The sequence below is a fragment of the Asterias amurensis genome, chromosome 15 (genome assembly GCF_032118995.1).
Source record: "Asterias amurensis chromosome 15, ASM3211899v1".
NCBI lineage: Eukaryota > Metazoa > Echinodermata > Asteroidea > Forcipulatida > Asteriidae > Asterias > Asterias amurensis.
In genome coordinates, this window is record NC_092662.1 from 1,489,252 (window position 1) to 1,516,227 (window position 26,976).

The 26,976-nt window shown below is 35.9% G+C and overlaps 2 protein-coding genes, 1 long non-coding RNA gene and 2 other non-coding genes across 7 annotated transcripts; all 5 read left to right on the top strand.

Moving 5' to 3' along the window:
• Positions 1–1,099: 1,099 nt before the first annotated feature.
• Positions 1,100–12,309, top strand: LOC139948314 (uncharacterized). 2 transcript variants are annotated; one of them, XR_011787432.1, is made up of 26 exons: positions 1,100–1,159; positions 2,814–2,873; positions 3,187–3,266; positions 3,635–3,706; positions 3,938–4,011; positions 4,239–4,298; positions 4,582–4,640; positions 4,944–4,997; positions 5,324–5,385; positions 5,693–5,755; positions 6,078–6,133; positions 6,403–6,456; positions 6,701–6,738; positions 7,008–7,061; positions 7,306–7,343; positions 7,613–7,666; positions 7,911–7,947; positions 8,187–8,228; positions 8,547–8,604; positions 9,034–9,068; positions 9,507–9,561; positions 9,910–9,969; positions 10,348–10,401; positions 10,651–10,705; positions 11,215–11,275; positions 12,127–12,309. It is a non-coding gene; the product is annotated as an uncharacterized lncRNA (long non-coding RNA). The 2 variants fall into 2 exon arrangements; XR_011787433.1 differs by lacking the exon at positions 5,324–5,385.
• LOC139948552 (small nucleolar RNA SNORD24) lies at positions 4,389–4,467 on the top strand. The gene has a single exon (XR_011787460.1). It is a non-coding gene; the product is annotated as a small nucleolar RNA SNORD24 (small nucleolar RNA).
• On the top strand, positions 5,103–5,190 carry LOC139948558 (small nucleolar RNA snR60/Z15/Z230/Z193/J17). Its single transcript, XR_011787465.1, has one exon. It is a non-coding gene; the product is annotated as a small nucleolar RNA snR60/Z15/Z230/Z193/J17 (small nucleolar RNA).
• Positions 12,310–13,262: 953 nt separating the features above from the next.
• LOC139948301 (histone-lysine N-methyltransferase SMYD3-like) lies at positions 13,263–21,678 on the top strand. The gene is made up of 12 exons (XM_071946413.1): positions 13,263–13,554; positions 14,753–14,816; positions 15,364–15,474; positions 15,827–15,893; positions 16,396–16,588; positions 16,939–17,041; positions 17,155–17,265; positions 17,707–17,773; positions 18,192–18,323; positions 18,994–19,168; positions 19,418–19,526; positions 20,114–21,678. The coding sequence occupies exons 1-12, from the start codon at positions 13,361–13,363 to the stop codon at positions 20,456–20,458; spliced, it is 1,671 nt and encodes a 556-aa protein (XP_071802514.1). The 5' UTR covers positions 13,263–13,360; the 3' UTR covers positions 20,459–21,678.
• On the top strand, positions 20,355–26,452 carry LOC139948299 (uncharacterized). Of its 2 annotated transcripts, none has more exons than XM_071946412.1 (3): positions 20,355–20,472; positions 22,761–22,950; positions 23,260–26,452. In XM_071946412.1, the coding sequence occupies exons 2-3, from the start codon at positions 22,879–22,881 to the stop codon at positions 25,057–25,059; spliced, it is 1,872 nt and encodes a 623-aa protein (XP_071802513.1). In that variant the 5' UTR covers positions 20,355–20,472; positions 22,761–22,878; the 3' UTR covers positions 25,060–26,452. The 2 variants fall into 2 exon arrangements, with proteins under 2 accessions (XP_071802513.1, XP_071802512.1); XM_071946411.1 differs by lacking the exon at positions 20,355–20,472 and adding an exon at positions 22,036–22,124.
• The last annotated feature ends 524 nt before the right edge of the window (positions 26,453–26,976 follow it).

The window sequence follows — 26,976 nt, forward strand, 5'->3', positions numbered from 1 at the left end:
TCTTAGAATGAATAATAATAATAATATACAAAATCAGTCTGGAATTTTATGACAGAACCAATTAAAACCCACCCTAGTGTTTTTTCACATTTACATGCTAATAATATCACGAAATTGAACAGGCTGATGCAATAAAAACTGTACGTTCAGGGTTTAAAATGAATTGGCGATAATATTTATAAGGTTCCAACAAAAAACTAATTTTTTGATTTTTCATTCATGATATTTTATCATAATTATTCTATTAGGGACCTAGTATTCATTATTTATAGTTAATGTAAATAATTGAGTGGCGTGCCAGCTGATGAATGTGACAGTTGTGACACTGTCGGTGTCCCCCGTCGGTGTCCCCCGCCGTAGTCTATCTAGCTATAGACAAAACAATGGCGCTCTCATGGAGGTAGTCTACCTCCATGACATGACCTATAGGCGAAATTGCAACAGAAACGATTTGTTTGCCAAATTCTGTTCACATCCTCCAAAACAACATACACAAAAAACAAAACAAACCAAAAAGTAACGGGGAAGTACAATTTGCATTAGTTAAAATTTTCGCCTCTTTTTCAAAAATGTTTGTATATGTATAACGGTCGGATTTTTAACATCAAGACACGTTGCGAAATTGTCCAGACCAGTTTTCTCACTTGGTATAACAGTGTACAAATTTGAGCTCAATTGATAATCGAAGTTGCGAGAAAATGATGAAAGAAAAAACACAATTGATAGACGAATTTGTGTGCTTCAAGAAATTACCTCTTTCTCAAAATCTACGTTACTTCAGAGGGGGCCGTGTTTTATACTATCAACAGCTGTCCAATGCTCGTTACAAAGTCAATTTTGAAGTTAATATTTGTTTTGAGTAATTACCAAACGTGTACCTTCCCTTTAAAAATGCTCCATCCAACCCCTCCCCTCCCCCCTTTTTTTTTCTTCGGCAGCACCCCCCTAAAATCCCGACCCGAAAAAAAACCCGCCAAACAGGACCGCGGTCGGTGGTGGCGCCCACCACATACAAAACTGGTACTAGTGTGACTAGGCCGTGCTTTATAATCGTGAACTCGTACTTGATTAGTACACCAGTGACTCCCTATATATACGGCACACGTGGCTCATGCCAATTTGTTTCTCTGCTGTTCGTGATGTGGTGTGTTGTCCAGAGGTAAGCCCAATCGCTGAAAATAAGTGTCTTCTAAAATCCATTGACATCGGTTTCTTTTTCAGATTAAATATACAAATACACTTCTTATTGTAATTATAAAGGACTTATCATACAAGTTCATGTGAATATAGGGTGATTTGTTTGGTTTTAAGATATTTTTGCTAGGGTTTTTGGCAAGCAACTGTTAAACATTTGCGTACTTCACTTCTTTTAATTTCTGGTTATTAAAACTGTTGTGAATCATTTTTGTCGTATTGAAAGTAATAAATTCTTTACAGAGCCACTTTAAATGACCAATGCTCCCAGGATTTTGCATTAATTTGAGGGTGGAACTTGACACTTTTTTGTTCGGTGATGATGTCTGATCAATGATATCACCACGTGACCATTTTTTTTTTTTAATTATTATGTTTAAACTTTAACTAAAACAACTAACACACTGTCACTAGCGCCCTCTTTCTTTGTTTCTTTAATTGATCTGTGATCAAAAGATGCGAAAATGAGAACTGTAAAAATTGTTTTTAAAAACATTCCATTCCAATCCCATTCTGTTAGTGTTAAAGGATTTGGGTACTTTTTCAAAATAAAATGTCCATAGATTTACATTTAACTTACAGGGTTTGAAGATAATGATAGTGGAAAGCTTCCCTTCAAATCTTACTTACTGAGGTGCTGTAGTTTTTGAGAAATGAGTAAAACGTCATGAAAATCCGTTTGTAAATTATTAAAATAATTTTCGTCTCATGAGACGAAAATAATTTTCATGACATTGTTTTACTCATTTCCAAAAAACTACAGCACCTCAGCACGTAGTATTTTCAGGGAAGCTTTCTACTATCATTATCTTCAAACTGTAAGTTTAGTGTAAATCTGTGGACATAAGTTACATAGACCCTTTAAGCTTCACATGGTTACTGGTAAAGCAACAGCGGTTTCACTAATCATTTATTTTATGAATGAAAAGTTTGAAATTGCAAGTATTTAATGCTTTGGAAAGATTTCCTTATCCTACTAGTCTACCACTTTTTCCCTCTTTTTACCATCAAATTTCTTATTTGTTGAGTAAAATAGAGAAATTTATTTCCTAACTAATGAATAAGAAGTTAAGTTAGGCCTACAAAAAATTTTTATAAACCTAATTTACTATAATAAAAAAAAAAATGATGAATTTCTTTTAGTTTTCGTAAAAAAAAATAAGTGAAAATACTTGGGGAAACTCATTTCGGCTCCATTTGTGAACAGCCCGGCATTTCTTGGCTCGAACTTAATAGGTTTATTTTCCAGTGAAAAACTGATGGGTTCCTAACCGATTGCTCAATGAATGATAACAAATATGTAAATAACACGATTTTAAGGGCTTCGGCTTCCCAACAAAGGACTATAATTTTTTTCAAACTATTTCATAGCCCTACCCTAACCGTGTCTATTTTGCTTTCCCTATTTAAACTTGCACAAATGATGACTTAGATAAGATAACTGAGAGTCCATGATTAGAAAGTTCTTAACAATGGATCGATAGGTCTGATGTGCTTCCCCCGTCTTCCTTGCCCCTGCAAGGTATCTGAAGTCTGATGTTGACTTAAAAACCAACTGTTCAATAAATCACAAATTTTAAGTTGATTTGTTAATTTTGCTTTTCTCACCAAATGTACAGACCTGTGTTACTGACCAAGCTCAAAGATGTTTGTCCATACTTCTACTTAAGCTAAAAAAGGTAAGACAGTAGATCTAGCATCATCGCTTATATTATCTTGTTTTTTGTTTTTCTTTGTTCTGCAAACCCCAGCACAAATGATGATTACTAGATAGGGACACTTGATTAATCATGATGATAAACATCTTTTTATACAGTGGAATCAATACTGATGTGCTGGTCTAAATTTATGATAATACAAAAAAAATGCTGTAAATTGGCCAATTACTTGTTTATTATAAATGGTTGATGATTTTTATAAACATTGCTTTTTCTTTACTGTGTAAGTGTTGAACATGGCATTGCTCACACAAATTTCTGATTTATTTTTAAGCTTGCAAGGATGGAAGAAGTACTTTCACACAACAGAATGGGCATTTGGAGATCGACAAAGAGCCACCAAACATTGAACATGTAAGAATGTTTAAAAGCAGATCATTTATAAATAAAGTTCAAGTAACTCGGATGTAGAAGTACCCCTTGTTTGTTTTCAGTATTCCCAACTTGTGGACTAGATGCTTAAATTGGCCCATGAGGATAATACTTCAGCCAACTTAAAAAGAATGGGGGGGGGTTGTTTGATTATGGTGCTTGTGATGATTCAAGTCGCTCTTAGTTTAACAACTGTGATGACAAGTTTAAATGTAGCGACACTAGGGCGGTCTGAAGCACATGATTACAACTGCTTTTGTATGTAGTATTTGTTAAGTTGAATTTTGAATACTGACATTGATTTTTACCAAAGAAATGTGCCTGACTTTCTCCAATTGTTTTTTATCCAGTTGCAGTCACTGTTGGTTGGAATCACAAGTTCTGGTAGATGTTGTTCCTCTGATAAATAATAGAGTCTGAAGGTATGTTTCATGGTTTAATGATTTTTGTAGTGATTAATGATATATATTTTTTGTTTGAATGTGCTAGTGATGATTCAAGTCGCTCTTAGTTTAACGACTATGATGACAAGTCTAAATGTAGCGACACTAGGGCGGTCTGAAGCACTCCGTTACAGCTTTTCGACATTTTTTTTTTATTATAAATAATGATACACATTTTTATTGAATAAATGTGCCTTGTTTTCTTTCCAGTTCTATCCAGTTGCAATCTCTGATTGGCTTAATGGCAATATCTAGTTGTTTCGCCTCTGATGTAATTAATAAAGGTAAGTTTTCCTGTCATCTTTGTGGCCATAACTAGCTTTCTGTTTATTTGAACTGAAGATTGTGCTTGTGATGATTCAAGTCGCTCGTAGTTTAACGACAATGAAGACACGTTTAAATGTAGCGACACTAGGGCGGTCTGAAGCACTTAATCAAAGCTGTCGAGTTACAAAATTGCAAGTCTTTTGAGTCGTAAGTTTAAAACAAATCGTTTGGTATTTTTTGTTAGGTGCAGAGCAGACTGACGTAGGGTGTTCCCATGGTGATAGTCTAAAGAATGCAGAAATAGGTATGTAATTTATGTCATTCTAAATCAAACATTTACATTTAAAAAAAATATATAATAATAAGTTTTGAAAGGTGAGGTTTACATCATGTGTGTCGGTGATGACAATATTTGCTACTCTTGACAGTCTGGATGACGACACACATTGACTACCATCAAGATCTCTGAGACACATACACAGATGTAATCCTTTGTTGAATATGATGCACCCCCTCCCCTCTATATTCTGAACGGAATGTATTAGGTTTTATGGTATGTTTAATTTTCAATCATTTTGTTTCTTCAGGTCTATTGGTGCATCCTTCTTGAAGCACAGTCTTGCATGCAGAGAAGTCTTGAGCAATGGTAAGTCCTTGGTCCAGATGTATTTTGTTATTTCAAAAGTCTTGTGAAGCTGATTTTGAAAACAGAATCTTTTGCTATAGTTATTTCAGTTTAGATTCCGGTCTTGTTATTAATACTGGGGTTATGATGAGTACGATGATTATAAGATGCTGAGTTTTCAAACGTTGATTATATCATCATTAGCTACTAGACGGACTGAACCCCAGTGAAATCGGTCAACCAGCTGTTGCACACAAAACTTGTTATATTGTTGCTCATATCTGTACCAGAAATTAAGACATAATTCTGTTTTATTTCATACAGCCATCTTCTTTGATGTGTAATTCCAAGTGGTTGCCGTCATCTAATGCTGAAAAGGTAATTGATAATATCTTCGTGCTCACAATTGGGTTTTTTGGGGGGGGGTTGAAAAGAGGGAAAAGTCATGGGGCGAAATTTGTATGCATGGTTGGTTAAGCTTTTTGCCTTGAAGTGATGACTGCATAGTTCAGCTGATAACTGTGATGAGCTCTAGAGTAAATTAGTCTTTCGCTCCTATCTGATCCTGGTAAAAAGCTTAACACGTCCATATTCATTCATTCATTCAAACTGATATTTATTTCCATCAGCTATGCCGTGACGAAAACCCTCAACATAATTGCGTTTACTTTCTTTTTTAAATAAATAGTTGTTTCTATTTACAGGAATGCAAGAAGAGTTTTACATTAGCAACATCAAACAACCGGGATCATCTTAGAGAAATTATGTAAGTCACTATCATTTTCTACAATTTATTGCTTGTTAATTTTTTTATTTTTTTTTACTTAAAAGTTAATGCTGGTATAGCCAATATTGCCACATCAAACTTTCATCCGATGAAAGATAGTTGATTCCAGAATATGGCTTATACTAAAATGATGGTCAATGAAGCGGCAAGATGTTTAATTGATCAGCTGTGCCGTGCCGAAAACCCTCAACATATGTATCCAGCAACTAAATGAAGGTCATTGAAATGGATTATATTCATTGCGTTTACTTTCTTTTTTTAAATTAATAGTTGTTTCTTTTTACAGGAATGGCGAGAAGAGCTTAACATTAGCAACATCAAACAACCGGGATCATCTTAGAGAAATTATGTAAGTTACTATCATTTTCTACAATTTATTGCTTGTTAATTTTTTTATTTTATTTTTTTACTTAAAAGTTAATGCTGGTATAGCCAATATTGCCACATCAAACTTTCATCCGATGAAAGATAGTTGATTCCAGAATATGGCTTATACTAAAATGATGGTCAATGAAGCGGCAAGATGTTTAATTGATCAGCTGTGCCGTGCCGAAAACCCTCAACATTTATCTACATGTGCAGCATCCAGTACATCAAATGGACTTTCTGCAATACTTTTTTTTAGATTTTTATTAACTTATGGTAATTTTGTTTTGTTATGTTATTTCCAGTAATGACGGGAAGAGTGTTCTTTGAAACCGCAAAAGCACTCCAGAATCATTGCAAGGTAAGACATTTGTGACCTTTTGGTTTAAATACTAAGACATAATATTTAATTGAAAAGTTCTAGGTATTGAAAGGTTCTAGATTGACTGATGTGATGAAAACACACATTAAAGCCAGTCTTGCTTCTGACCATTACTGCTGAGTTGTGCCCTCTGATTGGTTAATATAGAACCTGATATAATTTTTATAGTGTTGTGCTATCAAGTTAAAACAATAATTTAATACTGCAAAAGTAACCTTAATTTATATATTTTCTTTAATTGTTTTCAGGAATGATGAGTATAGTGCACATCAGAGTCGCAAACGTTGTGGAGACATTGCAAGGTATGAAGTAAATTGAAAAGAAAGTCGAATTACTGAGACATTGAAAAAGTATCTAATTGATAGGTTTGGTTATATTAACCTACATGATGAAAACACACATTAAAGCCAGTCTTGCTTCTGACCTTTAGTGTTGAGTTGTGCCCTCTGATCGGTTAATAAACCTTTTATGTGCTTTATCAATTACAAGCTAACAAACGATCTCGACACTGAAAACAAATAAAGCTCGCCTCTGTTTTATTTTCAGACTTTGAAACCGCAAAAGCACTCCAGAATCATTGCAAGGTAAGACATTTGTGACCTTTTGGTTTAAATACTAAGACATAATATTTAATTGAAAAGTTCTAGGTATTGAAAGGTTCTAGATTGACTGATGTGATGAAAACACACATTAAAGCCAGTCTTGCTTCTGACCATTACTGCTGAGTTGTGCCCTCTGATTGGTTAATATAGAACCTGATATAATTTTTATAGTGTTGTGCTATCAAGTTAAAACAATAATTTAATACTGCAAAAGTAACCTTAATTTATATATTTTCTTTAATTGTTTTCAGGAATGATGAGTATAGTGCACATCAGAGTCGCAAACGTTGTGGAGACATTGCAAGGTATGAAGTAAATTGAAAAGAAAGTCGAATTACTGAGACATTGAAAAAGTATCTAATTGATAGGTTTGGTTATATTAACCTACATGATGAAAACACACATTAAAGCCAGTCTTGCTTCTGACCTTTAGTGTTGAGTTGTGCCCTCTGATCGGTTAATAAACCTTTTATGTGCTTTATCAATTACAAGCTAACAAACGATCTCGACACTGAAAACAAATAAAGCTCGCCTCTGTTTTATTTTCAGACTTTGAAACCGCAAAAGCACTCCAGAATCATTGCAAGGTAAGACATTTGTGACCTTTTGGTTTAAATACTAAGACATAATATTTAATTGAAAAGTTCTAGGTATTGAAAGGTTCTAGATTGACCGATGTGATGAAAACACACATTAAAGCCAGTCTTGCTTCTGACCATTACTGCTGAGTTGTGCCCTCTGATTGGTTAATATAGAACCTGATATAATTTTTGTAGTGTTGTGCTATCAAGTTAAAACAATAATTTAATACTGCAAAAGTAACCTTAATTTATATATTTTCTTTAATTGTTTTCAGGAATGATGAGTATAGTGCACATCAGAGTCGCAAACGTTGTGGAGACATTGCAAGGTATGAAGTAAATTGAAAAGAAAGTCGAATTACTGAGACATTGAAAAAGTATCTAATTGATAGGTCTGGTTATATTAACCTACATGATGAAAACACACATTAAAGCCAGTCTTGCTTCTGACCTTTAGTGTTGAGTTGTGCCCTCTGATCGGTTAATAAACCTTTCATGTGCTTTATCAATTACAAGCTAACAAACGATCTCGACACTGAAAACAAATAAAGCTCGCCTCTGTTTTATTTTCAGATCTTGTGAACAGATTCACCAAGAGCAGATTTTCCTGGTAGGTTCAGAAATTTGTATGATTTAAAGGAGGTTTTTGTGCAACAGATTATTTACTTCAAAGAGAGTTGATTAACCGATGTGATGAAAACACACATTAAAGCCAGTCTTGCTTCTGACCTCTAGTGCTGAGTTGTGCCCTCTGATTGGTTAATCCTTAATTTTGTTTCCACTTCCTGCAAATGGCAATGCAAACAAATGGCTATTTGACTCTAACTGTATCTCTTCTTCTGATCTCAGGGAGTACAAGATTTCCCAAGTCCAGTGATGAGTTTTTAACTGGTAAGTTGAAGTTCAAGTTTCATTTTGTGATAGTGCACAACAGTTTTTGTAAAAGCTGCCTTGTTAATGCTTCTTGAAAATAAAGTATGAAAACAACAAGTTATAGCTCATTAGCCACATCAAACTTTCATTCCATGAAAGTATCGATGCCATAATGAGGCTTAGATTAAAATGGTGGTCAAATGAAGCGGCAAGAAGTTCTTTAATCTCCTATGCCGTGCCGAAAACCACCCACAAATACCACGCCTATTATTTCCTTAAAAGGAGGGTTCCACTGAATCTTTTTAACTGTGACCCCCTTGTTTTCTTTTTTACCAGATGGGGGCAATATGGTCGAGGACTGTACTAGTGGAACAAGGTGGGCTGTGTTTCAGGGGTAAGTACAAATTGCATTTCTTGTTTTGCCTCTTGATGAAAAAAGTTTGTTCAAAGTTCTGCTCCAAAGATTATGGTTTGCATTTGTTTTGAGTATTTGTTCAATAAGTATCATTTATTAAGTTTTTTATAAATGGATTGGAGAAAAGAGTATTACATATATCGATTGAGTCACACAATCTGCTGCTGGTCAATTTTTTGGTATTATATTCCAACAAATATAACCAAAATATTAAGAAATGCTATAATGATGACAGCATGTATTATCTGATCTATTGATGAAAACAGGTCTTGTTCCACTGAATGGCATTTCTCACAACTCTACGTAGTTAGGACATTGTTATATACAAAGTCGCAAGGTGAATCACAAGACCAACATTGGAAATGCATTTCAGGGTTTATGTAATAAAATATTTCTTCTTTTTTACAGCTATCAACAAAAATGCCGAAGATCTTTAATATCAGGTTCGTTATACTTCATAATAAAAAAAATTAGGAACGATTGAATGATGTACAATGATGACAATATTGAATGCCCCAGTCTGAAAGTCATGATTGATTATTCAACAGTCAAATGCCTTCTGAGTACATCATTCATGTAGAGTTTTCTGTGTCTCCAGTTATCACTCATTTTTATGTCGACACTTAAAGACACTGGACTCTATTGATGAGATATTCATAAAATAACTTGCCTGTGAAAAATGAGCTTGTTAAGTTTGAAAATAACATTGAAACACTAGACTAGAAAACAAGTCTCCCCATAACTCATGCAAGCTATAAACACCAACAGGGAGCAACATGCAGAGTATAAGTAATTTTATCGCTTACTTGATAAAAATTATTTTGAGTGATTACCAATAGTGTGCACTGCCTTTAACCATTGCATCTATTTATCTGTTTCAGATGTTGACAAGTTGCTGTCTCCAGAGCAGAAGGGTTGTTGCCGTCTCCAACGAAGGTAAGTTTAACATAGATTTAAGTGTTGTGTTTTCTTTGTTGAACCCAACTGGACAAAGTATGCTCTCTTTTTGGTCCTTTCACTGCATTTTAATTGAAAATGAAACTAAAATTCTTTAGAGCTGCTCAAATGGTTCGTGTCGACAAACTTTTAGTTTGTTTGTCTTGTACCAATGATGATTGTTATGATTCTGCCAACCGGAGCGAGCCAATGAGGTCAAGTATAACCCGTTAAATTTCTGAGGTACAAGAAATGCATTCTTTTTCATGAGAAAGGACAAACACTAATTGATCAAAGTTTATACCTGCGGTTTTCATACTAACTTTGCTGTGTTTTTTGTTAATGCAGATTGTGTCAAAGACATCGGCTGGCTGAAAATGGATCAGTGAGATCAACTTGATATTTCAGGTGTGTGTATTTCTTTGTATACAAATGTAAATGCCAAAGAAAAATACGATTAATACCACTAAAACTAGCTTGATTTTGCAAATTGAAGAAAAAGCCATGTCAGATATTAGGCCAAAGTATGCATTGACAACCGGGGTCAACAACAAAATAAGGAGGCAAGATTGTATACCCCACTCTGATTTTGTAGTTGTTTTTGCAATACATTATTCTTCAATGATGTACAATGATGACAATATTGAATGCCCCAGTCTGAAAGTCGTGATTGATTATTCAACAGTCAAATGCCTTCTGAGTACATCATTCATGTGGAGTTATCTTTGTTGTTGGCTTAATTTGGGGTCGTTTGTTAACCATTGCATTTATTTCTTGATTTCAAAGGTTTCTGGTGGAGAGCAGGATGATTGTTTGCCATCTCCATTGCCAGAATTTAAGGCAAGTTGAAATTTGTATGTGTTTTGGTTTTTGTTATTGGGTTGCCAACTTTTGTTCAGAGTTTGTATTGTACCGATGATGATTGTTATGATTCTGCCAACCGGAGCGAGCCAATGAGGTCAAGTATAACCCGTTAAATTTCTGAGGTACAAGAAATGCAACTCATGTAACTAAAGAAAAATGTGTATCTGCTGATCAAATTTTGAATTGATATTCAAATACTAATTTTGATGTTTTTTTGTCGTGCAGTGTTGGAAGACTTTGCCGTACACAGTTTAAAAGATCATCGGGCTTGGAATCTCAGGTATGTATTTCATTGTATAGGAACCCTGTGGGCCTAAATATTTATATTGGAAGTGACCTTTGCAAAGAAAATATGCTTGCTGTTCAAAGGGCATGGTTAACTCTTCTTTTTTTTTCTACTTTTTTTTTTAAAGATCTGAATAACTTAAATTTAATAGCCAGACTCTGCCTGATATGTCTCTATAGCAAACACCATGTGTACTGGTCTTTTCTTGTACTTGATATAATATTCCTACTTTTCAAATCCTATATTTCTTCTTTTGTTCCACAAATATGATGCCTGCACAAAGATGAACATCCATGACTGTTGGTGTAATTTGTTTTGGCATTCTGAAGATGATGAGTTTGAACTTGTGGGAATCTCTCTGAAATAACCATGTAGAGTAATTTTACAATGTTCACTGATCCAGATTTGCCAGCATTGGGGTATTTTTTTACTTGATGTTTAAAAAAAAAATAACTGACTTGACTCGATCGTTGATTATAACTCCCTTTTACTTTTTATGTTAGGTTGTTTCCAGTGAGGGCAATTTCAGTCCACAAGCAAAACCATGAATTATCCCTGGAACAGGTGTGTAAAATGTCTACTTTGGTTACAAGGTAGTGGACACTCATGGTAATTACTATGAAAAAAAGTCGCATAAAACCTTACTTGGTAATGGGGAGAGATGGATAGTATAGCTCCCTCTGAATTGAGCTCAAATTTTCAGTTTTTTTTTATTTTATGCACATCTTGAGATAAACCAAGTGATAAGACCTGGCTTTGACAATTACCAATAGTGTCCAGTGTCTTTAAACTCTTAGGTTTGTTTATTTACAATTTTTCTTTTAACTTCCCAATCCCAAATCCAAATTTGTGGCATGGGGAAAATGATGATAACTTTTAAACACGTACTATTGAACTCTCTAACTGAAGAGAAAGGTTTCACAGCTAATCTCGATGTTGTGTTCAAGTTCTGATTCCCCTCTTTCAAAAGCGAATTACATAGGTATTGGTCGACCCTTCTATTGAGGATCTGCCTGAGATCAATTTAGTTGATCCAAGAAAAGCGTTTGTTATAAAATGCATGGTTAGAAAGGTGTTTTAAAAAGCGAATAAAATGGTCCACACAAGTATCAATCGAAATTGCGTGATTTTCCCTAAACGTCGTGAATTCACAGTCTGCCATTTTATGGAGTCGAGTCAAACCTTGACTCCACAAAATGGTATTCTTTGTCCCGTCTACTCCTGTCAAAAGAGAGTGGTGCGATTTTTTTCAGCGGATCTCTATGTAGCATTAAAAAATCCAATTCCCCTTGAAGATGAACCAGGCTTAGCCCCTATGCCTGTATTGAACATGGACAATGTGTATCAAGTTCGTCTTGGTAGTATTTTGTTGATATGATAGTGATGACCTTTTTTTTTCTTTCTGTTATCTGCAGGTTTGAAGCCAAAAGGATCAAGTGCAACTGAACGGTTATCTTCCCAATGTTCACTGCCTGTCATTGCTTTAATCAAAATTAAACAAATTTGAATTATTTCATCTTCAGTACATGTGTAACTTTCTGATTAGAAACATAATTTCGATTCGAGTTGCTTCAATAAAATAAAATGAAGTGAAAGTATCTGAGCTTGTTTCCTGTATGTTAATTTGTTTTGTGTTTTGACTTTAATAGGGGAGATGTATAAAACAAATGCATGTACATGTAACAGTTGTACATAATGATATTGGCTTTGACACTAATGTAGATGGTTACTTAATGATTTAAAGCCATTGGGTAGTGGTGAAATACTTCTCTTGAAATATTATTTCATGAAATGCTTTACTTTTTGAGAAAACAGTAAAACTATCAATTCTCGTTAACGAGAATTACGGATTTATTTTAAACACGTGTCATGACACGGCGGATACAAGGGTGGGTTTTCCCGTTATTTTCTCCCGACTCGATCCGATGACCGATTAAGCCCAAACTTTCACAGGTTTGTTATTTGATATAGAAGTTGTATACACGAAGTGTGGGCCTTGGACAATATTGTTGACCGAAAGGGTCCAATGGCTTTAAGTCTCAAGATGGCAACAAATATTAACTGTCTGCACATTCAGCATGGGTTTTGTAGGGGTGTCTAAACAAATCTTTCAAGGTAATTTTGTTGGGGGAGTGGGGTCATAGTGTTATCCCAGGAGGGGTGGTGCAAATCCTATAAACAATATTATCGACCTTAAAAATAATGTGCCTGTTAGGGATTGGGTAATGAAGGTTGTGTATGTTTGTTGCATGCACGTCTTATCTAACTTTCATTATCGATGAATATTTTTAGGTTGAGCAGATTAAAGAAAGCAAAATATACTTGTGTATAAAACGCAAGATTCTAATTTTTGCGGGTTAATTAGTGGCTAAAGAGGGCGCCCTTTCAAAACAATAGTTGCTGCCCTGACCTAAAAGACATGTCTGTGGTCCTGACTCATCTTTCAACAAATGACGTGTTAAGGAATAAGCGGAAATCATTTACTTGCCGAAGGAGACATGTAGTCTACGCACACGTGTTTTGAGGTCAATGTGTCGTCGTGCCTGTTTCGATCGAAGGCGGGAGGTAGGGGGAGCGCTGTCTGTGCAGTTAAAAAGGAACTTCAAGTCTGAAAATCTGCTGTGGGCGGATGGTGGAGACTAGGGAAAGATGGCATCCGACGTAGAGAAGCAGGAAATGCCTGATGAACTTATCGAGGTTTTCACCACGAAGAACAGGGGGAGAGGTGTCCGAGTAACTCGTGAAGTCAAGGCAGGGTGTCTGTTGCTGACTGAGGAGCCGTTTGAGTTTGTCGTCAAGAATGGGGAGAGGGGTTACTACTGCGACCAGTGTCTCGCAAAACGGTACGTTATGTTTAAATAAACTCAACTGTCAAGTTCAACGTTCTTCCTCCATGACCATGGGTTATTAAGTTAACTGTGTTAAAGGTCGCAGGTGACGGATTAAAATAACACACTGCAGAAACTCTTTACTGCTGGTGGGTTAGTTAGTTCCTCCATGGTAGAGCATGTAGAGAAGGTAGACCCAGCACCCAGTGACTGGGGCACTAGATTCTTTTTTTCGATATTTGGACATTTTACTAGATGACAGATAGGCCTAATGTCAAAATTTCGAGGAAAACAAATCTAGACATCTAGTGCCCAGTCACTGGGTCTAAGAGAGTAAGGTAGAGCATAGAGAAAGACTTAGACTTTTTTAGAGTACCTCTTGGTTTGGGGGGGGGGGTTACCTCCATTGCACTATGGCATGCAGTGTTCTTTTCCAGTGTCTTCCCGGGTGATGGTACTAGAAATTATAAGTCTCGAATAGAGGACGAGGTAAAAAATACAGCATGGCAGTATTTAGTCAAATGGGATTGCTTTTCTTTGGAATGATTTAGTAATGAGTGAAAAAGTGGTGGCCAGATTTGGACATTTTTCATTTTTCCACGGCGCAAAGGGTACAAAAGATCAATTTTAACACAAGTTGAAGTTGAACACACTAACGTAATGGTAAAGCACGATGGTTACAGAGTGATCGTGTACTACTAGGTTATGTGGTTGATTGATTAGACCACAGAGAAAGAACGAATGATTAGACAACCCTAACTAACCCTACCCTCTACTCTACTCTACTCTGTACATCCATAATTATGCCTAATTGATAAATGAACAGGTGTTCTGGAAAATGAGAGAACTAAACTAGGATTGTGATTAAATCAGAAAGTGATACTGATAGGCGGGCTTACTAATACTCCCAGAACTATGTTTGTGGAGACGATAACGGAATGAACCTCATATAGTTCTAGAAGTAGGCGGGGCCTAGGCTTTCAATGTAAAGAAAGTGTACTGTTTTGTTATAACTATTTTGTGGACATTGACAATGTATGATTATAAATTATAGAACTTGTGTTTTAAAAACATATAATATATTTGTTCATGACCCAAATCCTACTGATAAATGAATCTACTGATGATGATTAGATGTTTTTTTATTCTAATGAAGAATGACTCAGTGGATTCTACTAAATTAATTTCCACCGATTTGTTTAATGTACTGCAGGGATGATATTCTTCACAAGTGCTCAGCCTGCAGGTTTGCATACTATTGCAACCGAGATTGTCAGGTAGAGAAACCTTATTCTTCTTCTCTTCATTTCGACATTTAAGTTTCTTCTGTTGAACCTGTCATCTGTACATATAAAGTATCCGTTTCTTGTGTTAATCACATTTGCCTATAATGACTTACCTCTTTCAGTCCATGTATGTAATCTGTATCTCGTTATAGTATATTGTAATGTATTTAGAGAGGTTTACAATCATTGCAACTAAATTTAGTTAAACTGTCGAACAGGCCTGTATGCTTTGTTTTCAAACAGGCAAGGGCCCAAGGCATGTTTATCCTTGTTAAAGGGCACCCTATGAGGAAGTTGTAAATTTCTACTGGAGCATTTCAAGGGAATCAAGGCATTGACAAGGGGGGCACTGAGGCAATCACCTTCGTTGCCTCAGGGAAGTATCAAGCCTGGATTATTTAATTTACTTGTGACTAATTAAATCCTCTTTGGGGATAGAGGGTTCCAATTTTGGAAAATTTATTTCCTTTAGTGGAGATAGCATTTGGTGTGAAACTTCATTAAAATATTTAATCTGTGCCAATTTTATAACCCACAGAGAGCAGCTTGGTCTTCACACAAACTGGAATGTGAGGGTATAAGTAGGGTCACTCCTAACGTTCCTTCAGACCATGTCAGACTCATGTCTAGACTAAGTCGCAAAAGAAAGGTAGATATTTGAAGCAAGTTCTGTGAACATTTCTTAAACTGTTTTGGGTATATCTTGGGTTATCTGTGCTGTCGGTCGATCGCATTGTGTTATCGGTTGATCTCAATGTGCTATCAGTCAATCTTCCTGCAACTATTTTTTGTTTCTAAAAAAAATGTAAGTCCCAGATATCCTACAGAGTCAAATGATCGTGCAACACAACAACCGATGGCGTGGTTTGACTGATCGCTTCCAACATAGATATTTTTAACACATGCTAATCTTTCCAAATCTTCAAAACTATAAATTATGCTTGCTTGATCAAAGGTTTAATTACCGGTACCTAACAATTTAACTTTGTTCCCCTCTCTAGAAACAACCTGCTGCAACAGTTAATGGATCTGTGACTTTCCCTACTCATATCGACCACCTACAATCGGGTAAGATTTGAATTTTATTAGCTTCTTCTGAAAATAACAATAAACAAATAACAATACTAATAACTGTATTTGTAAAGCGCCAAATTGCCAAAGGATACAAGGCACTGAAGAAAGAAGGGGAAAAGACAGAAAAAAGACAAAGACGACCAGCTATGAAGAGGGAAAAAGGTGGGTTTTGAGAGCACATTTGAAGAGACACTGTTGGAGTTGCCTGATTGTTTGTTCAGTGACATAACTTGGGTTGGGCTTTCATCCAATTAAAAGTAGGGTGGAATTAGAGTTGATTTGAATGAAGGAAAGCCAAAATTATATTTTGTAAATTGACACAGTGTTTTTCTACAGAAACCTGTTAACGATGTGTTGGTCAACTCTTGATAAACACAAATACACACATATAGCATATATTTAAATGAATGTAAAGGTATTAATAAGTTAATGATTATATTGAAATCACTTTACTGAAACAAAGTTAAAATGTGTGTTTTGTTTTTCTCTTTGGCAGTTCCAACAGATCTCCGTGGAGACACACAGCTAGAGTTCTCTAGTTGGTTGTATACATTACGACGGTTCATGGGGGAGGAATCCAATGTCATGCTACCAGCTGAGGTCTTGGAGTTGTTCGGAAGGATGCGATGTAATACATGTGATATCTCAGATGGTGAACTACAAAGCTTAGGAATTGGATTATATCTTAAGTGAGTCCAAACTCTGTTTGAAGTTATACTATGGCGCCCTTGAATGGCATTTTCTTTGTCAGATACTGTGCGCTCTATAAGTGATGTATATTATTATTATTACTATGGCAGATTTATTGATTCAATTCTTTGTGGGTGATACTGTGAATTAATGAAGCATTTGATCCCTATTCATATATTTTGGCTGTTGGTTCTTTTTCAGTTTTGATTTCAAAATCTTTAACTTAACGCTTGAGACAAAACCAGAACTGAAGTTCAGTAGGCTAGATTCTTCTGCCTGAGTACTCAACATAATGATACATAATGCAACTACTTACAGTTTGCTTGTTTTTCTTGTTGTATTGCCACAGATTTTCCATGTTTAACCACAGCTGTGACTATAACTGTGTTGCTATCCATAATGGGACTTCAATGAGTGTCAGAGCAACAAGAGATATACTTGCCAACAAAGAGGTGAAGTTAAGAATCTTAAAAAAGAGTCAACTCAAATTTTCAAAAACCAGGAATTCTTTATCTTTCTCTTCACTTTATTAAACTGCATATTTTTACTCTTTTTTTTGTTCCAGTGTTTTGTGTGCTATGTTGATGTGTTGAAACCAACCGCATCAAGAAACGCCATCTTGAGAAATGTCTTTCAGTTTATGTGCAAGTGTCACACGTGCAGAGACACAAAGAGGGTAAGAAGCAATATATATAAACTTGTTTATGCTTAACAATTTGTTACTCTTCTTATATTTCAAGTTTTATTTAGTCATTTGGTAAGTTATACAAGGTCAGGCAATCAACTTGTCAGATGATAAGATGATTTCCTCATTTTTTTGTTTCTTATCTGTACCATTAAAATCTTAAAAACACAGACTACAAAGTTTTGTTTTGCCGGGATCTTTTCTCGTTTCTGACAAACCGCAGTGACAAACCTGCAAGGTGCTATACAAAATATATAATGTAGCTCTGCTTAACTTCTGTTCAAAACAAAACTTTTCTCGTTTGAATCATAAAGAGTTGACAACAACCATTTCCATTTAACCAACAACAAATTAGACTTTTCATGCGATTGTTGCTTTCCAGTTGTGTATTACTGGGTATATTTAATCTTTGTTTGGTTTTCCTTCTTAAAGGAACAACTTCGTCACAGTGTAAGGTGTGGTAACCCTGAGTGCAGAGAAGCTGTCCTTTTAAACCCAGGTAAGCAAAGTATACCGTTGAGCAATATTAACACAACACAGATGTGACCTCTGACGTCATCACTCGAAAACCATAACATAATTAGCGCACATACTTCCGGGTAAAACCTTTGTGTTTTGGCAGCCAGCTAGAAAGCGTATGCAATATTACCATGACTACGCATCTTTTTGCCCCGTGAAATATGACGTGTACAGTGTTTTGTCGACAGAGGGCGGTTGGAATATAAGCATAGGTCACATTGTCTATATAAACAAATTTATTAAGATTAATGTGGACAGTTGTGTCACCATTCACAAGATGGGCAGTTGAGTTGTCTTAAATGGTTTCTCAGTGTCCGAGAGTAGGAGTGTTTAACATGATGGTATGAATTTATTGAGAATAAATGTAGAATATATATCTTCCTATTTTACTCTCACAGATGGCAGTGTCAAGAGGTGCAGTCAGTGTACATTTGATGGTTTCCCTCCTGATTTCTCCGAGCAGCTGAAACTAGTGGAACAGCAATGCATGGCTAAACTATCAGCAGCTGAAGAGATTATGTCATTTGGAAATATCCTCTTTGTATAATTTTACTCTGTTTATTCTTAGATACTTTCCCTCTGCTTCTATAAACATGTTTTGTTAAAACCCTTACCACCTAAATCAAAAATCTTGTGCTTAAATTTTATTAGTACTATACCCCAAAGTACAAATTCTTAGCATGGCACAAAGCATACCTCTAATCAAAGTCCATACGTTTTTGACATTTAATAGTGGCTAGAGCTGTCCAGCCGTCGATTTCATTAAACTCTTCCTAACCTAGGATTAATCTTAGGGCGAGTTCCAGCCCCGCACTGTAGCATGCAAACCTTAAGATTAATTCTAAGTCTCGTCCTAACTCGAGATAAAATGTATCCTAGGGCTTCGTAAAATAGGCTGCAGGTCACAACCTTGTGACAGGTTTTTATTTAGAGTGTTTAAAGAGTAGGCTTTGAAAACGGCTGCTGGATCCTTCAAAGTTCTTGTTGTTATTTTGTAAGATATGATCTATTACCTCCAAACCACCCTCTGTCAGCCTTAATCCAGGCTTAGTCAATAACATCAAGAGTCCAACGATTTGGGCATTAAGGGGCGTTCCAAGAAGGTCTCTACCCAATGACACAAGGGTTAAAGTTAATGGGTTTGGGGTTGTGTCTTTTGGTTTTGTTCTTCAACAGAATTTCCTTAACTTTACATTTCACATTGGCTGAAGATTCTTCAACTGAGTGAGCAGTGTTTAACCTTACAGAAGGGTATACTCCACCCATACCATCACCTGGTACTAGAGACACTCCACTATGCAATGGATGCATGTATTCATCTTGAGAAATGGGAGCTAGCTCTTGAGTACGGGCTACGATCTATTGAACATATTGAGTAAGTTTCAAAAGCGTTCTCCTTATTTCCAAGAAAGAAATATTGCAAGAATCCATCGGGTAACAATATGATAATATCTGTCTTTGAAATGTAGTAAAGTAGACTGTGAACTGCTGGCTTTGCTTTCATGAGAAGATTGTGGGTTCAAATAGCTGGCTTTGAGGTGTATATTATTTGATCACTCTGGATCTTATCAATTATACTAATTCAAATTAAGATAATTGAATTGTATTTTGTTGCCTTTTCCAGTTTTCATTGCCCAGGTAACAATCCAAATGCTGCCATCCAGCTGATGAGAGTTGGGAAACTACAACAATACTTGAAAATGATCCCAGAAGCGACAAAGAATCTGCAGAAAGTAAGAATGATGACCAATTTCTCATGTAAAAATCAAAACAATTTCTTGCTGTGATGTTGACAAATCTATCACAATTTTTTTCAATATAATTTTGTTGGCTGATAGTGAAAGGTTGAATGCGTTTTGTAATACAAAGGACACCCGGCCCTCTTCAGTCCATATTTTATCAGGTTGCCTTACTTTTTCTTTCTCGCTACTTTCACTCATTCATTGTAGCACTGTCCTAGTGCCTTTTTCAATGGCATTACTTTTCCAGTTTCCCACATGGACATGTTAACAATAAAGACTTCCTAATACAATTTTGAACCCCAGGGTTGAACAATGACAAGTTAGTAGAGGGGAACTTGAACCTGGTGACCTCCAGATAAACGTTCCAGAACTTTACCAACTGAGCTTTCAGTGGTCTCTCTATTTCTCTATTTTGTCAACATCTTTGTTCAGGAGTGCCAGCCAGAAGCCACTCAACCTGAAATGTTTCAATGTTAAATAAATACTGTATGTTTTCTTGAGAAAATAAAAGATTGCAATGATTTGACTTTATTAAAACATTGTCAGAATGATAAGTTTTTATTTGTTTGTTTATTTAGGCAGAGAATATAATGCTGATCACCCATGGTTCAGACCATCCTCTGTTTGCCAGTCTGAAGGAGATGCTGGCTGCTTGTGCGATCGAGAAAAGACAGACGTGTAGACTTGAATCAATAGAAGAAGCAGAACCTGACCTCGAAGTTGAACACTTAAAAAAATCTATGGAAATTGTGGAGATTACAGATAAGACTGAGGATGCCTCTCAGGACACTGAAAGTGGACTAAAGGATAGTAGCGGGGGTGCCTTGAAAATGGATGATGCAAATGCTTCACAACAATTAAAGGAAAGTGCTGCAAAAAGTACTGATAATGATGCTGCAAAGGTCAGCAATGACCACACATGAAGAAATTGCCTCAAGTAAGCTGAACTTAAAAGTAACTTTTATCCTTCTAAGATGCTTTTGTGTGTTTCCTTAGGTGTAAATACGATTCTCTCATCTGCAAGATGTATATCTTATAGTTAACTGACTTTGTAAATCATGTTGAGGATTTTTTTTTTTTTTTTTGAGGAAGCAACACTGGTTACATTTGGAGTTCTTTTTTATGTACATGTTTGAAGAAAAGATAAAAGTTACTTTGAAATTGAATAACCAATACATAACTTCAAGTGTTGTGTACGAAACTCATGCAACTATAAGAAAATTACCTTCTGACTTATAGTTATAATCATGAATACCTAACCATTCACAACAATTAAAGGAAAGTGATAATTTAGTATGCTGCATGGTAATAGTGCTAATTAGTTAAAATGTCTTTTTGCTGGCCTATGAAGTAAGTTGGAATACAGCTGGTTTATAAAAGTAATCACAAAGAAAATTGCAGTCTTTTTGTGTTCCTGTTGTTCTCCCATTCCTGGCTGATGGATAAGTATTTTGAGGTCTAGCAAATTTTATAAATTATAAAAAGTTTGTTCTTTTTCCTTTATGGTCAGTCGCCATGTGAGAAATCAATTTAGTGCAAAATGCATTGAAAGTATAAACTGTATTCACGAGAAAAGTGTATAATAAATAATACCTACAAAAAATAACATATTTGGTAAAAATGTGTGGAAGTTGTATTCAATTTTGGAGAAATTTGTATGCTTTTTTACACTGCCGAATTCTTGCCCTTTTGTCTTGGAACAAAAAGACAGGCCCTCTGAGAAACATATTTTCCACAAGGTAATTTGTAATTCGGTCGCAAAAAGTATAAAATCTTAAAAAACCTTGCACCGTTTTGCATGTTTTCTATTTTACATTTGGCAGTGATTTGATTTTTTTTTTTTTTTTCGTATTAATGATATTTGATTTGAAACCATTACAGCACCTCATTGTTCATAATGATGTGATTTTGAAAGAGAAATGAAAAGCAAATGTGAAAATGGTTTTTGTGTTGTAGATATTTGTAAAGTTTTGAATCGTACATATCAATGCATGTTTATTATCATATTGATATACAAGTATAAATACTATTTTTATATATACTGAAAATATTTGTAAAAAGAAAAATTTTCTTGAGCATTATAGCAGTAAATGAAAAATCATTGACAAAAAGAGTCATTATCGAATGCATGTAAAATATTAATCCCGTGAAATAAGTTTTTGTTTTTTTCCTCTTTTCATATTTTTGTATCATATAGGGTTGATAAACAAGAATAAAGCAAAGTATTTTCTGTGCGATAGTTTTTTCTATTCTTCATAGTCATTTATTATGTTTATATGTTTTATACTAGTATGAAGTGAACCCCTCCATATCCCGAAAATAATTTCGTTCACAAACGTTAGTTTGAAATTCATAGCTCTTAGTTTATCTTGGTTGCTTTTCCTTTTGAAAGTGTCACAAATAGTTGTCAGGAGGGGAAGAAAATATGTACACATAAAACTGCCGTCGGTCGATATTGTTCGCACACCGAATGAAATAGTCGTTGGGCGCATGGGTCTGATATGGTTTGGGTTTTAAAAATTTGGGTGGTGAGACTGAACATCGTTGCAGAAAAGGATAATACTGCAACGCGTACACACGTGAATGGAGGTATTGTACAAATAATTAGTTTGTTATATTTTATTTGTCATTAAGGGCTGTCGTCTCCCCCTGGGCTTGACTATTTTTATTTTGTACAAAATATCAAAATATAAAAAATTACAGCGTTTCAATTATGTTGCATCTAATTCGTGAGAAATATTACATGCAACTTATAATATCAAAAAAAAGGCAGTAAATAACTTGTATTTACAGAAAACAACCACCCACTTTATTATTTATTGATCGTTATTTGTGTTGTGAATGATTTTTTTTTATGCCCACTCGAAACTTTAGTTATAGTTATTACTTTGTATACTTTATAAAAAATATACGGAAATACATAGTTGTGGCAAACATGATTGATACAAAGTTGTGGCATGGGGGAATTTATTCCTGCATGGTTGTGGGTGATCTGGCCGGAAAATGGCAGGGCTGATTTTGACATCCCTGGCTTAACAATATACTTGTTGTTGAAAGTTAAATGCACTCAATCTGTTAAAGATTTTATTTTAAGATAATGTCTACCTGACCAGGTGAGAATTGGGTAGCAAACTTAGCTGACACTTGTTTAGTGACACCCATAATCATAATGCATTTCATTTAATGTTCTCATTCCTACTGTTTTTTTGTTGTTGCTATTTTCAGGGTTCAACTTGTAGCTAGGAGTTCCTCCCTCCTGACCTGACCTCATCTAGTGTTGTAGAAAGGAGCTGCTCAATTGTTCCATCAGGATTGAGATGAACAAAGATTTTTCTGCATCAAAATGCGGTTTATTGAGAATCCTGAGTTAAGAGAATGGGTGAAAGAAAACTTGTGCAGGACAGTCTTTCAAAAGGTTAGTTGATTAAAAAAAAAAGAGTTTTCTAAATTGTCTCTTGTACCTCTCCAGACATGTTCAGCTTATTTCATCTTTTTCCCCCAAAGAATGACGTTGAAAACTAGGGGTTTAGGGCTAAGAGTTAAGTTTGATGTAAAAATTGTATACAATGTTTAGTACCGGTACAGACTGCCTTCACAGTGCAAGTTAGCTCTACCTACAATTTGATAGTTTTGGTTGGTTTTTGTGGGGGGGTTTTCAGGAAAATATAGTGATTTGAAAACTAAAAATATTTACGTTTGTGTGTTTTTTACTTTCTAATTACAGGCACATGAGTTGGCTGTGCAAACTGGTTGTGAAGTACTGGTCAAACTACAGGATGGAGCTAACCAATCCGGCCAGTATTATGCCACCAAGGCCCTTCATCTTTTGTACAAAGGGAAAGGATTGACCAAGCAACCATGGGAGGTGACGGTATCAGGGATCACTGGACTTCCAGAAACCGTCTTGGTGGACAAAAGCAGCCAAAGTGACGGATGGACGGAGGATGGGGGTTCTAAGGAGGATGCAGTGAAGGTTGTGTCGGGAGAGATGACCTCATCTTCATTAAACTCGGAGGACTACCAAGTAACATCTGCTTCAAGTGTCCTCAATGGTCAAAGTGTTTGCTGTATGGATAATGACCAAGCTGTAACTAGAACTATTAAAGAGAGTATAGAGGGATCTGTTATTGTGAAAGAGGAACATGAACTTGGACAGTTTGCAGAGCCCTGCTCCTCGTCAATCCATTCACATAACCATGATTTTGGAAGATTTAGAGTACTTTCAGAAAACAAGGGAAGCTTTCCTGATCAGTATCAACCAAATGATGAGTTGAACTCTCTTTGTGATTCTAACGGTAATGATAATGAAAATGGTCTGACTTTAGCCAAGTCTGATGATACAATGAATCAAACTCTGTTCCAAAGTCAAAATTGTGCAGCCTTTGTAGGAACAGATCAAAACCAAACTGAGATTCATTGTGCTGAAACTGAAACAGTAGTGCCAACTCCTAGGCCATACAAGTGTGGAATCTGTAGCAAGACATTTGGTAGTATCCAGATACTGAGCCGGCATGCACAGATAAACCATGGAATGGAGAGGCAAATGAGTTTCTTCTGTGATGTGTGCGGGCAGAGCTACAAGTTGGCACAACATTTACAGCGCCATATGCACATGCATCGCACTGTGATGCCTTACATTTGTTCCGTATGCCATAAGGGTTTCTTCAATGGGACTAGCTTGATCAAACATGAGAAGGTTCACCAAAAATTCAGTGACAAGGTTCACACAGTATTTCACTGCCAGATCTGTCCGAAATATTTTCCGCAGGTGTCCGAGCTGGTTGAACATGCAAAGCAGGTTCATGGTAGCCGAAGATGTGCTTCAGGTGCTCCATCATCTCAGCATGCTTTCCCCACACCAACAGCGATCACATCTGAACACTCTCACCTCTCACCTCTTGGTGAGGAAACAACTGATGAAATCACAGAAGGAGACACTCAAGATATTTTAGAAGAAACCTTTCAAAATGATAACTTTCTCTCCGACACAACTGCCCTGCCTCGCGGTAGTTTAAGACCAGTGTTTCCACAAGTCATTCATGACTCCTCCAAGAATTCTGGCTCTCCACATTCCAAAACAGAACATAGCAAAAAGAAAGATGACAACCAAGAAACTACCCCTGGTAGCCCCATCAGCAGCATCGCTGATATTTTTAGCAATGCCCCAAACACAAACTCAGGGATTCGTCTGGCCTTTAAAAGAAACATTGGACTGTTATCAAGCGGGAGTCAATCCTCCAACTTGTTCAGATTGAATAGACATAATTGCAATATCTGTGGGAAGAGTTACAAGTACAACTTCTCTTTAAAGGAACATCTTCTCACTCATGCCAGTGTGCCTCAGTTTTCTTGTAAGATTTGTGGAACTAAGTTTACCCGAAGACGTCAGTTAAGAGATCACATGTTCCGACACAGTGGATTGTACCCCTACCATTGTGAGATTTGTGGCAAGGGATGTATTCGGCCATCTACACTGAAAAGACACCAGACAGAACGTCATCGGATGCTCAATGAGGAACTCTAATTACAATCAACGTCAAACTCTTCTCTTGTTTTTGAACTCGATGTGCTCAGGTTTTGTTCTTTTTAGTATAGATCTTTATCATGCTGCCTCCATCTTGGTCATGTTCCTTGTATCGAATAACAATAATGAATGCTTATAATCATTATGCAAATAGAAACCAGACTATTTTGTTCTTCAAGCCTCGGAATGATTACATTGATATCAATGGGGAAATTTCAAGATGGCTGCTCCATGATAAAGGTCTATTGGGAACAAGATCCTAGTGTGTGATTTCATCTATGAAGGGTCAAATGTTAGCATGAAAGTGCACTAACGGGTATTATAAACATCATATATTGTTGCATTTTAGTCTAAAATCCTACTTAATATTATGGAGCCATATATTTGGTAAAACTAAATCTGAAAACAGTGCTGAAAATGGTTCGTGGTTTGTCACATGTACACTGCGCTATTCTGTCAGCTCTACCAATTCTGTGAAAGACATTCAATAATTGTTTTTTAGTTCAATGACGAAGAGCCCCTAGGACAAGATGATACATTTTTTTTTTTTTTTTTATTCATAAATGTGTGGGACAGTTTATCAGACAGGAAATGAAAAATTTACTTAAAAGTTTTACATCTTTTCCAACATTATTTTAAAAGCTATTCAACAAAAAGGGCATTTATGATCGCGAATGAAACTGAGTAGTAACTCGGTCTTTGGGGCGGTTAAAACCTGCAGGTTCGTGGGTGTGTGATAAAGGACCTTGACATTCACCTCAGTCCTTTATCGCTCAACCTCTACCCTTCCAGTTTTAAACAACCAGTTGTGACCTTGTTGCTACTCTTTTAGTCTCTTATTTATTTATTTATGTATTTATCAATGTATGTATTAATCAACAGGTTTTTTTTTCAGCATTATCAGCTTGTTTCTGATTGGATAGATTGCTGTTATCAAAAGAGATTGTACGGGTAGTAATTTATCCGTTTGTGCCAGGAGGCTCCCTCCTTTTTTTCTTTTACTTGAGGACTGAAATGCAGGGTTCTCAACAATTACATAAAGGTGAAAAAAGTGGGGTTTGGGGTTTTAAATTTCTTCCTTTTTTTTCGGGCGGGAGGGGGGAGGGTTGGGGTAATTTTGGGTTACAGAAGTTCTCTCTAACTTGTCACTGGGAAAAGCTTTGTAACTGACCAAATTTTAAGTGTAGTGCAGCATTTTAATTTCTTCTTTCTTGTCCTCTATATGCTGTTTTCATTGGTTGGCACACTATCTCGTCTTATGACTGGCTCACACACAGCTCTGTGTATGATGTCACTCTTCCCTCCACAAACAAAAGTTCAATGGGTTTACAACAAGGCCAAGGGAGAATTTCTTAAACCAATAAGTGCAGTATTATAAGTAATGGATTATGAAGCCAGTATTTGAATTGGAAATCAATTTGAAAATGAATAAATTAATATATTATACAACGGTCTCAATTTGTATTGTGTGTTTCTTTTCAATGTAAATACACTAAGAGATAATGTATTATATTGGCACACAGGCACTAGTAGTGCTAATGTGATGGCATGAAATATTGTAGTGTTGTTTTAAACAAAATTAGTAAATACTGTTAATAATACTAGTTATCACACAGAAAAACATGTGTATGTTTTTTTATCTAACAAACATCACATATACAAAACACAACTATAGATCTTTGCCACCCCCCCCCCCTTAAATGTCTGGTTACCCCCATTGAGCAAAAGTGGCATTGACTTGCCTCCCCCCCCCCCTTAAATGTCTGGTCACCCCCATGGAGCAAAAGTGGCCTTGACTTTTCGTTTGGAAAGTGCCAGAGTGGAACTTGAATGAGTCGGTGTGCCATTGTCATTAGTAATAATACCTACAGCATGTCTGCTGTATTATTATGGTGACATTGCAGTGGAAAACAGACT